General features: G+C 29.5%; 1 protein-coding gene across 1 annotated transcript; it reads left to right on the top strand.

Moving 5' to 3' along the window:
* The first annotated feature begins 657 nt into the window (after positions 1-657).
* Positions 658-1770, top strand: LOC129975518 (neuropeptide S receptor-like). Its single transcript, XM_056088579.1, has one exon. It carries the CDS (start codon positions 658-660, stop codon positions 1768-1770), a length of 1113 nt encoding a protein of 370 aa, XP_055944554.1.
* Positions 1771-12816: the final 11046 nt, after the last annotated feature.

The following is a 12816-nucleotide window of genomic DNA, read 5'->3' as shown; positions in this document are numbered from 1 at the left end:
GATACTACTGTGTCAGTTTCAGCTTGAAAAAATGGAATTGATTTTGTCATTTCCTATTTTTACAAAGAAATGCCTCTTTCTAATGTTTTTTTTTTTCTTTTCTTTCAGACGCTGGAGTGATTTGAAGACACCGAATTCTGATTATTTTGGAACTGTTTGCCAAGTGAAAATATCATAAGAACAGCAGTGATTTTATGAGTTTAATGAGAAACCTTTGGTGAAGCGCAAATATATCAAATGATATCTATATATGTTGAACAATTCGAATTTATAAAGAAAACGAACGGCTGTTTTATTTCTTAGAATGAACTGTTAATTCCCAAGAAATATCTCAAACAATTAAAAGCATATATAGCAGAATTCCAGCTTAAGAAATATTACTTTTGCATTCAGCCCAATTTTAAATTATTTTACAAATTGTTTGAACCGGTATCCTTTTATCATCCACGAAATACGCACCGAATGCAAATTTTCATCTTAGTACGTCGTATCATGTATTGTTGATCATCAATTAAATAAACAGTTGCATGAAAATACTTATCAGTCGGGTATATATCCAATTTTAAAAACACAGTTTCTCATAAATTCATCGCTGCAAGTAAAAGGATGAAAAGATAATTTTATTATAATTTTTAAACGTTCTAACAAACAAATTAGATGGATAACCTTCTCGCTTTCAAAAGTACCAATTCATCAGATCAACACTCCCAGATCTGGACCTCGACATCTTCGTCCCTCGAAGAAAACGCTTTCAATTTCGAAGTCCTCGGACCAGCTTACACCCGTACCCTCAGAATCGGACTTCTCACCGTAATGATCATCACATCTCTTTTCGGAAACGTGGCTGTCATTTTCAGCATCTGTTTGCCAGGCTGCCGAAAGTTACGGCGTATCCAAGTTCTATTTCTCAACCTTGCTGTTGCTGATCTGCTCGTCTGTCTTTTCACCATAACATCCCAGCTTATCTGGGAATGTATGGGACGAGAATGGGTGGCAGGTACTGCGTTCTGTCCCATCTTTAAGGTGCTTCAGACATTCACCATGGTGTGTTCCAACTACTTGATTGTGTCGATCGCGCTGGATCGGTTCATCGCCGTGGTTTACCCTTTAAGAAGGAGACCCAATACCAAAAATTATCTTCTTGGTGCTTGGCTAATGTCATTTCTGCCATCTCTCCCCAGTGCTTATATATTTCATTTGTATAATGATCCATCTGGGAGGACATTCTGCGTGGCTAAATTCTATACTGACCACCTGTCTCTCAATCACAGACGCCTATACATGGCTTTCATACTCACATCTGTATTCATGATACCAATCAGTATTATCATTGTTGTCTATACCAGGATTGTCCACGTAGTGTGGACTCGACAAAAGCCATTCTCCGATAACTGGTCATCAATGGAATCTGTGGCATCCAGCTGCACGCCCAGCAAAGAAAACGGTGTTCATTCCAATTATCCCAAAGCAATGGTTAAAACATTTTGGATGACAGCTATCGTGGTAATATCCTTCTTAGTCTGTGCACTGCCATATTTTGTTCTTGAGTTCTACATCGCATTTGGAGATCCCAAAAACCTCAATGAAGATGTTGTGGCTTTACTGGGGATCATGTCTGCTGCCAACAGTTCCATCAACCCTTTTGTGTACCTTATCTCGAATTCGCGATGGTGCTCCAAGACCAAGACAACAAACGTCAAATGTTCTTGCTTTTTGCCAATACATATGAAGAAGGATTCTGGAAAAGCTGTTATGAGCACTAGTGTTTAACAAGTTGTTAAGAATGAATAGCTGACAAAAACTGTAACAGTTGCTAAATAAGGCTTGTCTAAAGTTTTATTTTCAAATTTCTCTTTAATGTGCTAAATGGAAGTACAAAATCATTGTGTATTTCACACTGTAACTCAACAAGACATTTCATTAAGATTGTTGTTATTCTACTTTTAGAAAATATTTCAAAGAGATTATACATGTTTCAAAGCATAGTGCAATACACTAAAATGATTTTACAAAGCGTCGCAAAAGTTTAGACAGCGGAGAAATTCCCTAAGGTTTTGAAAAAAATATGTGATTAGTTTTTCTGACACAATGATTCAGTATAATGACCTATGCCTTTTTTTCATTCAACAAAAACTACTACAAATTACTATTTTCAAAATTTCTCATGAAAAAAAAAAAAAAGAATTTTTCTGTAATAATAACAAATATTTCAGATTTTCTGTCACATGGTCTAGCACTCCTGCGAAACAGAAAAAGACAGAGCTATTCTTTATTGATTATAAAAATACAGTAATTTCTTCCTATTATAAAATCTTGAAAATTAAGAATAAACATGTTTTTACAGTAATTATAAATAATCAATTTTCGATAAAAATGAATTTGAAAAGCGATAAAATTCCGATTTTACACAATACCGGTTATTTGGACATAAATAATACTTAATTTTTTACAATTTTTTAATAAAAACAAATTAATTTACAATAGATATTCTTTAAATATTCAGAAACATGACAGTTATATGTCATATACGAATCGTTCATACATAATTCACAGATCGAGAGTAATGCTTTTGCATTTATATTGTAATTGTGATTCAACAGTCTTTTACATTATTATCGAATCTTTTTATTTTTATACCTATCATTTGAGCCACTTTGAAACAATAGCACTGGCAATGCCATTTGCATTTAAAAAAAATCTCAGATCCTAATTTTTTTTTTTTTTTGCTTTCCTGAACTTTAGAGAATTGTATAGTTTTATTTCAAATATGTTTTGCTTTATTATAGATTTTTGTAATTTATGACAGTTTTGCCAATTAAAACTTTGAACCAATTTACTTGAAACTGTTTCACTTTTAAACTGAATTTAAAAATCTCTCCAAGGATGACATAATATATTTAGTATAAATTCATGCGAAAGTTTAACATTTTCTAATTATTGCAGCCCCAAAATGCCATGCTAGGCGTCCTGTGGAACAAGACATTTATTAGAGAATACGTGAGAAAGTTTTAGATAGTCATTCACTCTGGACTTTATTTAAGAAATATTGTTGTAAAATAAGACAGTGATGTTTGTTAGATAATTCATTTCTAAGATAAAAATTCCTAAGAAAATTTCCATAAAAATGGCATCATGTAAATTTCCGCAGTAAGTCATTTTCTATTTTCATTCAAAATTTGAATATTAAAATAAATGAAAAAAAAATGTGTATGATTACTCGCTTTTTAATTGGCTCTGTTCTTAGTAAAAAAATGTTTTAAATTGCTAAAATAATTTCTCATATTTCAACTCAATGACGTTATTGGCTAAACTTTTGCATTGCCTTGTAAAAATTAGTAATGATTGAAGTACAAAACTCCCTTGTAAATAGAAAATATTTCATCCCATTTCTCCATGTAAATATACTAATCCTTATAAAAATTGCAAAAATGCATTTTTAATTAAAATTGGAATACAATTTATTATTATCGCATGCAAATATGAACTTAATAGTAGAATTAATTTAACAGTAGAATTTGACTTAGCATTTCGAATTATAGAGATAAATATTTTTAATTGATTTTTCAGTCACTTCTTGATGTCCGCTCCATTTTATTTTATAAAATTATGATATTTCTGAACTAATTATTTTTTCTAAATAAATGTTAACTGTATATGATTGGTGCTATGTGGTTCTGAATTTCAGAAAAAACTGATTCAGTGAAATTGAGTCTCCCGTTTTTGTAATAATGAGTTATAAAATGTTAAAAATATTTTATTGCGAATAGAAAAATTATAAACATTCTAAAATCAAGCTTTTAGTAGAGTTCTGTGAAACAAAAAATGATTTTTTGAACGAAACTCTCGATTTTAATAATAATTAATAAACGATGTAAAAGTATATGATGCGGATGAAAAATTACTTAGATTTGAGTACCAAAATTTAAATACTAAATTTTTACTAAAAAATTTTATGAAAGTTTTTCTTTATAATAACAAAGCTAATTTTTGAATACAATTTTTTCATGTAATTAAAATAAAAATACAATTCTAAAATTGACATATTAAAGATTTTATGGTCAATTTTCTGTTAAATTTTATGTGAAGATTTCTTCATCAGAAAAATCTGTGAACAGTTTTAAACTTAACATTAAGTAAGTTTATGAAAATAATTTTTGTAATAAATACTTCAAAATATATTTATAGTATTGCATAAAATGTAAATGATATATAATGTAAAATATCTTAATGCAATATCTAAGATTATATTTCGATTCTTGTAAAACGTTTTAAAAATAATAAATTCCTAATTTTGTTTAACATATCAAACCTTTTCAATATAATAAATCACCATAAGTACTTTAAAATCATTGAAATTTTTATTAAATTAAAAATAATTCAGGATTTTCTTTTTCAATTCAGAATTTTAGATTTTTAATAAAATTAAGTATTGATGAAATTGATAAAAAATGTTTTAATAGGTTGAGAAAATAAGAAGTTCATACTGTTTAAATTAATAATTTCACTAAGAAATTTATTTTAAAAAGTTAGGAAAACTTTTCATTAATATATCTCTTTAGTAATATTTCCCAATGCATGTATACATATCTGTGCAGTACAAACAGTCGGATGTTTTATTATCCTACGGCATTTATTGTCAATTTTTCAGTTCAGTTCACTCTTTACTTTATAAGTATGGACACTTAATTTCATAAAGTTAAGCTGAATGGCTGTGTATACAGTACGGCGTATGTTAACAATGTACTAACACCATCTCTGTGTTCAAACAAGTGTTAGATGTGTGTAGTCTCTTTTCTGTGTATTCAAAAATAAAAATATGTCCAAAAAAAGTGTATTATATTTCTACAATACTGCCACAATAAACATTTCAGTTAGAATCAATTTAATAATTACATTTGAAAACTACAAATATATATTCAATTATCTGTAAACTACGTGAAATTAATAATTAAAAAATGAAATCCGACCATTTGAAGAAGAATATTTTATGTTTTCGTTTCATTTAAGTATTGAATTTCATTAATTATAACGATAATGTTTATACTCAAGAAATTACATTTAATAAGGAAAAGAAAATTAAAGAAAAATACGTAAAATAATAAAAATGATTGGAACAGACAAAAATAAGACGTTACATATTAAATAATTTAGTAAAAATTAATTTGTTATCCATTCTATCACTCAGAAAATTATAATCAACAAATTTTTTCTTGCAATGACTAAGATACCATGAATGAAATGTGAGAAGCTCTAGAAAAAATTATCTTGTATTCTTTAATCAAACATTTATTTTCCCATTCTTAATTGCTCTCTTTCGTAGAGCAAAAGGAAATTAGCATCTTAAATTCGAATATTAGATAATGAATTAAAATTCCGCAGTGTGATTTAACAAGTCGAACACATTTATCAGATATACAAACACAACATCAGACATGACAAATTTAACTCAATTATCAAAATAGCATAGCAAATAATTTGTCAGAATTAACCACATTCATTTCCAATTATTCGAGTTCATATGAAAAAACAATAGAATTAAAATGTATGTCTAAATTTAAAACTCCAAAATCCAAATGTCAGTATTATTTATTAGCAGAATCTCAGTTTCAGAACTGGTTGATCTCGATTTCAAAGATCAGTTTCTTCAAAAATTCAACAAAAGATCTGAACTTTTCTCTGTTAAATTACAAGAGGTACATAACGTCAGTCATTGCATTAGTATAGCTTGGAAGATTAGAACACAATGTGTCACAATTAAAATATATATGTTAGAAAACATTGCATCATATGATGAAGACAAGACGGCGTCTTTGTCATTTGACCACAATATGAAATGAAAATGCTATCCCGGAAAACCACCTCAAGCTTAAAAATTACAATTTTTTTCCCCGTATCAAATTGCTTAATTCTTGAATCACTCGAGTAAACAATTCACAAAATGTCTAACAACGGATGAATTTTCACATTTGTGACCTCAAAGTTCGAAAATACACTTATAGAATAATGTTTTTTTTATATATATCTATGCACCTGTTATGCCATTGACTAAAGATATTCAATTTGATGCACAGTGTATACATTAAAACCTGAAGTTTTCAACGGAAGTTGGCACCATTGGCAGGAAATTTGTCTAATCGTCTATCCTTCGTTCTGAACGGAGACTTCACAAAAACGAAAATAATATTCAAATATTCGTAGCAACTGTCTTATAGTTAAATAATGAAGATGTACAAGAAGATACCAAAAACAATCAAACAAAAAAAAAATAATGAAATCACAATTTCTTCCATAAATTTTGTTTCAGTATCTTTGATACGAATGATTCCATGACTCTGAAATATTCCGAAAGATACATTATTTGATTTGCTCATTTTACACAAAGCTGCAAGTCCATCAAAACAATGTCAAACTGATTTATGGTATTTGTGACCTTATATGATCATTTAAGATATCGATATTATTTACATTAACATTATAAACTTGCTTTTCAAATGAGCCACAACCAGAAATTCTACGGAATGAGATCCGAAGAGCTCAATGGGCACTTGGAATGCTAAACCTATTATCACTTCATCCGTAAAACGTCGCCATAAGTCTTGCTGAAGAAATAAGCCAAAGTGAGAAGATAAGACAGACAGCTCCTCCTATGTTTCACTATATTTAGAATAAATAGCCTAAAGCAATTAAACAAGATTGTTCCGAAATAAAATTTGTAAAGAAAATTGAGAGTTCTGTAATTCTTTTAACTGATTGTCAAAGAAAGCATACAGTGAGTGATAACTTTTTTTTTTACTAGTCATCTCTGGCCACCAACTTATCTGCCTGGGATATTGTTTCATTTCTTTTCGGCTAAATCGTTTAGATATAATTCCATACCTAAAAAAGACCTGGTAAATTGTTAGGCATTAAAGCCAATGTATTTTAAATGCCTTATATATGTTCTTTTTTTCTGTGTACATGAACTGTTCTAATGGAGACAAAGATGTCCCAAATTTTGCACATATTTTTATCATTTAAATTATAAATTCGTATCTGATTTCGAAACAAATTCATGAAGATATGGGCAATGTTTGTCTGTACTTTCTCAATCATTAAAATTCAAAAACGCATTATTAATACCTAATTAATATCTTAAGGTGTATCTTAAGGTACACACTTGAAACTTCGAAAATCGTTCAAAATATCGAATATTTTTTTTATTGTTTAATAATGTTCTCTGATCCTTTAGCTTTCAAACGAAACCAAGATGTTGTCAATATTCAAAATATTTCTCGAGTTATAATTATTTTTCTTGAGGTACTTTCATTAAAAACTCTAGTTACGGTGTTTTTAAAGCTCATTTTATGAAGAATGATATTTTTCCACTATGTTGCTTCATTCAAACAATCATAACTCAACAAGAAATGAACCAAATATAATTGTTTATATATCAAAATAAGCTGCATGAAACAGTGGTTATTTTGTGTTTCAATCAAAGTTATATTTATAGAAATAAATTTTTAATAGCTGTTTAAAAGTTAAAATGACAGAAAAAAATCTCGTTTTTTCTATTCATTGTTGATGAAAAAATTGTTTAAAAAAACTATACATTTTTATGACTTGTTTGAGGCAGACAACATGAAGACTAATATTAGGCATCATTTCCAACTAGAATTGTGTGTCTGTACAAATTAGAATTTAAGAGATCATGTTTCAAAAAATGGGATAATTAACTCATTAAATATTATTTAATTAAATAATAATTAGTGTAATTTTTTTTCTCACTGAAATGAGTTTAAACATATATTAATAACCTGCTGTGAAAAAACTGGATTTTTAAAGTTAAAATTTAAAAAAAATTTCAAGTGTGTACGTATACCTTAATCTGTAACTACCATTGTAGTTTTGTGTCAAATTTTGTCGATAAAAATTCATCCGAATTCCTATTCTGTCGATAGGAAAAAAGATATCCTAAATGGAATTTGATTTTCCTTTCCTTGTGTACAAAGTACATCTTAAGGATTTATTCATCGAAGATCGCAAGCTATTAATCATTTTATTTCTATTCTATTTTTAACTAATAACATACGAGTAGTATTAAAGAAATATAATTAATAAAGATCATGCGAGAAAGTTTTTGAAGTTTTAGTGAGACCATTTCCGCTGGTTATTATTACAGTTCAATATTATTAGCTGTCTTATTTTCCTTGTCACGTCGATTTCCCATTTAAAATAATGTTTCACGAAGTTTCTCATTTCATTCGTTTTCCTTTCATTATAGTCGGCTTAATCTGAGAGAATTTTAAAAAAAGTTTTCGATACTTCTTTCCTCGCCTTTCAAAAGACCGAATAAAAAGACGCTATAGGAAAATTCCAGTTCTCTGAATTCTGATAACGGTCTAGCAAACGATAAAAAGGCCCCGAATTCATTTCTCGAATAGGGCTGTTTGAGGTCTGTTAAGCGTTTTATTTGTCACGTATAAGAACCGATAGTGCTCTTGAATTTCAAGAACAGAGTTTCATACTTTCGTTCCTATTCCTCTATTCGTTCTGAATACATTTCATCGTTTATTCTATGCTCAAGAATCTGTAAGAAAGATTTAGAAATTTAAACCGTTTCTTTTTTCATGTTCTTTAAAAAATAGAAATTCAGAAAGAAATATAGAATGTAAATGTATTGTGTTTCTAGGGATATTGTTTTAAAATATTTCTAAATAATTTGTTCGAGCAAAAATAATGAGTAAGACTAGAGTCTGTACCACGGAATTTCTCGTGTTTATGTTTTTAGATTATAAATGAATTGGAATTCAAGAATATACTCGATGGATTTTCTGCAACATTATTGGTTAAAAGTTTAGTAAAATTTAAAATTCATAGATTCAATAACCCTTGTAACTACTGCGCATACGCCAAAAATCTATTTCGTGAAAAAAAGTGAAAGATGAAAGGAGATGTTTACATTTAGCAAAAGGATGAATTCAGATTATTTGTGGATTTAGGAGTCGTTGTAACTATACATCTTAACACAGTACAATCGTCAAAAAGCACTATTTTCGGGATCCTGAAATGAACAGTATATGAATACATTCTGCATATCTGTAAATGTTTCGTTTGCTTGAATATTTTATTCTTAATTTTGTCCACTTTAGACTGGATCAGGATAAGCTCCAGAGTAGATTAAGATATAGTGATAAATCTATTGTTTAGGCATCCTGATTTGATTCCGATATAAAATGGTCCGTTACTGCAAGTATCTTTTTATATTAACGTTGTTAGAAATGATTAGAAGATATAATTATGATACCGTGGAAATGATTTGGGGGTTTTATGAACATCTAGACGCTGAGGTCTTTCATCTTCCATTCAGGTGGAATGAAGGGGATTGGTAGCAAGAATAATATATGTTGAGCATAATTTTTTAAAATATTCTAGTTTTTTTAATAGGAAGGAACTGATAATTTATTTTGATTTTAAAATATAATTTAAAGATTTGAAATAAGCCAAAAAATGACTATCTGATTACTTATATTAAATTTGCATTGGTCATTTGGAGCAAAACTAAACTATCAGCTTGCTGTTGTAAGAAAGCTGTCAAAGGTGAGTATGCCACAAGGTAAAGTTATCATGTTGGGAAAAAAAAGCATTATGTAGTTCTGAGGGGCCGGGTGCTGATCTGAGTGCCACGACTCGAGTCATTAGATTTTTTCCACACATCGTTCCTTTCTCGTACACGTAGTATAGAGAAAGTGTAATAATCAAAAAATTCGAACTGAAGATTCTGGAGAGTCTTCACGTTTTAGATCTCACTGATTTTGAAAAATATATTTTGGGAAAATGTCTATTTGTTTGCCTGTGGCAGAGGTAACTCAAAAACACTAAGTGCTAGACTGTTGAATTTGACATACGGTCTTTATACTAAACACGCAGATTGGTCAAATTTTGAGCAAAATCCGTTCAGAGGAAGTCCGTCCGTCTGGCTGTTTGAATATAAATTAAAATAATTACTACAAAACTAAGGGCTAAATAGATAAGATTCGATACACAGATTTAACATCCATCGTGTAGACACCTCTCAAATTTAGAAGCCAACCCAGTAATGTGTGACTGCCTGCCAATATGTACTTTCAGAAACTTGTAATAACGATAATTTAAAAAAGCTATACCTTAAATATATCAAATCAGGTAGGAAGTTTGTTACTACAAATGCTATTTTGTGTCACATCTTTGTTTCAATCGATTGTGAAAAACGCGTCTATTGCACTTAAATACCATTAACGGCAGGTTAGGGATTAATCGTCGAAAAACTCGCCAACGATGATACAATAGATTCAGTAAAAATGCCAAAATCATGACAAAGGTTAATATTTGTTAATTATTGTACACCACTGCCATGCAAGATATTATCTGGCATGACAAGCTTATTAGAGAGCATGCAAGAAAGTTTTGTGAGACCACACCCACTAGTTTCTACATTGCATAACTCTCAGTGTAGCTGGGATATTATTTGTAACACTAAATATATTACCGAGTTCAGCGCCGGAGCCGTACGTGTTGAACATTCCCCGTCCAAAGAGAATGCCGCTTTTCCAATTTTTCACCTTCGCTTTTAAGTAGTTTGGATTTTTCCGCTAACTTCCCGGGTGAATGGGGGTTTGCTTACTTCAGTTATCTCGTTGTTTACCGGTTAGGGTCCGTTATTCCTTATTTTAGTTTCATTTCCCTGCTGGATATTTTCCTTAACGCTGCCCTAAAGCTCTTTTCTGGTTCGATAGTTTTCTTGGCTGGTACTTTTGGATAGCAGAGTAAAACTACAAGAGTAATTTATTCTGCTTATAAGCTAAATGAATTGTCTCGCTGTCGATCTTGCCGCATATTTTCATACGCTTTCCATTGTGAAAAATTTCACACTATCTATAATATATAGAGAGGGAGAGATTAAATTTAATGAGAACACAGTAGAAATTCCATATTAGCTGGAATGTCGCTTCCCCAAATTTTCCCACTAAGGGGAGAGTTATATTGACGGATTTGACATGGACCAAACCGCCACATACTACAACTTATAACCCTTTCGTCTCGGGTCCACACCTTTCAACCTCAGTTTCATGTTTTGAAAGATATTTTGACGTCTTCACGAACAGAAACTAATTTCCCTATATTACTGTTAAAATATTCCCTTGGATTAAAAAAAGAACTAATATTTTCTGTATCAAAAGTTTCCTCGAAAGATTTCTAGCAAAGGTTATAGAAGTAGAAAAAGAATTTTAAATGGTGGCATTAAATCAGAATGTGATATTTTAAAAAGCGTCTAAATTCCAAGCAACTGCATGCATCAAAAAGAAACTTTCAATACAAGAATTATGCATTTAAATGATGTGATAATTACCTTGAAATACCTTTCTGTCTTTAATAACAAGGAAATAGTAGAAAAGAATATCTTAACCCTTGTCATTTCGATCCACATTGACATGGATACATCAATAAACTAAATTGAAAGTTCTACAATGTATCCCCAAAGGCCTCAAAAATTCAGTTACAATTCATTTATCTTATTCCCAAGTTAGTATATACGAATCATTAATTGTATTCACATTTATATTTATAGATATCTATCTCTTAATATATATCATGTGTCTTAATACCTTGAAAGAATAATTCAACTTCTGAAATCTTATCTTTTATACCTCCCTAAATAAACAAGGAAATAAAATGATATTTAAAAATATTACATTTTTCCGCCATAATTGTACAAAAAATAAATCACCTGTTAAAATTATTTTTGAATCATCAAAGAATCAAAAAATAGCTTCATAATGACGTCAATTTCATGACTGTATTGATTTTTTAATTAATTTTTCAAAGCTAATACATGTATAATTTTAATCATATCAATTTTTTGTTGATATATTAAACCTATTTCACTCGTTAATTACATCTATGTCTCGTCCGATCGTACCATTGTTGAAGTTACTTTACATTTACACTTCTACTGTATATATTTTATGCGACGAATTTCAGTTGAATATTTTACTTTAATGTGTCTTTTAAAACTGTTGCAATTTTTTTTATTGGTGGAACAAATTTTTGTATTTTATCTTTGTACATTTAAAATTTAATGCACCTAACCATATGTCTTTCTTTATTGAATTTTTCGCTCGATTTAATTGAATAAGGGTTTATTCCATTTGGCAAGTTTATAAATTAATAATCCAAATACTAGATATGATTAAACATTATAGAAGATTTCACTTTCAAAATTCTTAAATGTACATGACTCAATGTGAATGCAGATCATAAAATCCGCATAAAGTCAAAAATATCTTTACAAAAAATAAACAGGACCGAATAGTTTTTTCAAAATGCACTTTTTTATTGGCGTTCTGGCATTACCAATGCTCACACTGCATCGTTTCAAATCAAAATTTTCTTGCGGATTACGTATATTTTGATTTTATGTATATACTACGATTTTTTTGCTATTACATCTGTCATTAAAGTGCCTTTTTATTACAATTAAGTGTTTTATTATAAAGATCATTCACTTATCAAACATATACAATTCATTTTTTTTATCGGCGAAGCATTAGCAATCTATCAAACCCATAATGACCACTCAATTTCATAAAAAATTACTGGTTTTTCTTTCTTTCTTTCTTTCTTGAAAAGTTTTAGAAATTACCTAGAATTTTTCATATGATTGCTAAAAAATTTCTGAAAACTAAATCAAACGACTGGGGACTGATTTAAAATCCATGGATCTTCAGAAACACTGCAACAGTCAAACTCATGTTTTGACACGATTTTCATTGATAATATCAAAGAATTTCCATTGAAGAT

Source organism: Argiope bruennichi, chromosome 7 (assembly GCF_947563725.1).
Source record: "Argiope bruennichi chromosome 7, qqArgBrue1.1, whole genome shotgun sequence".
Lineage (NCBI taxonomy): Eukaryota > Metazoa > Arthropoda > Arachnida > Araneae > Araneidae > Argiope > Argiope bruennichi.
The sequence above is the reverse complement of the archived record's forward strand: the minus strand, read 5'-3'. Positions and strand labels throughout refer to the sequence as shown.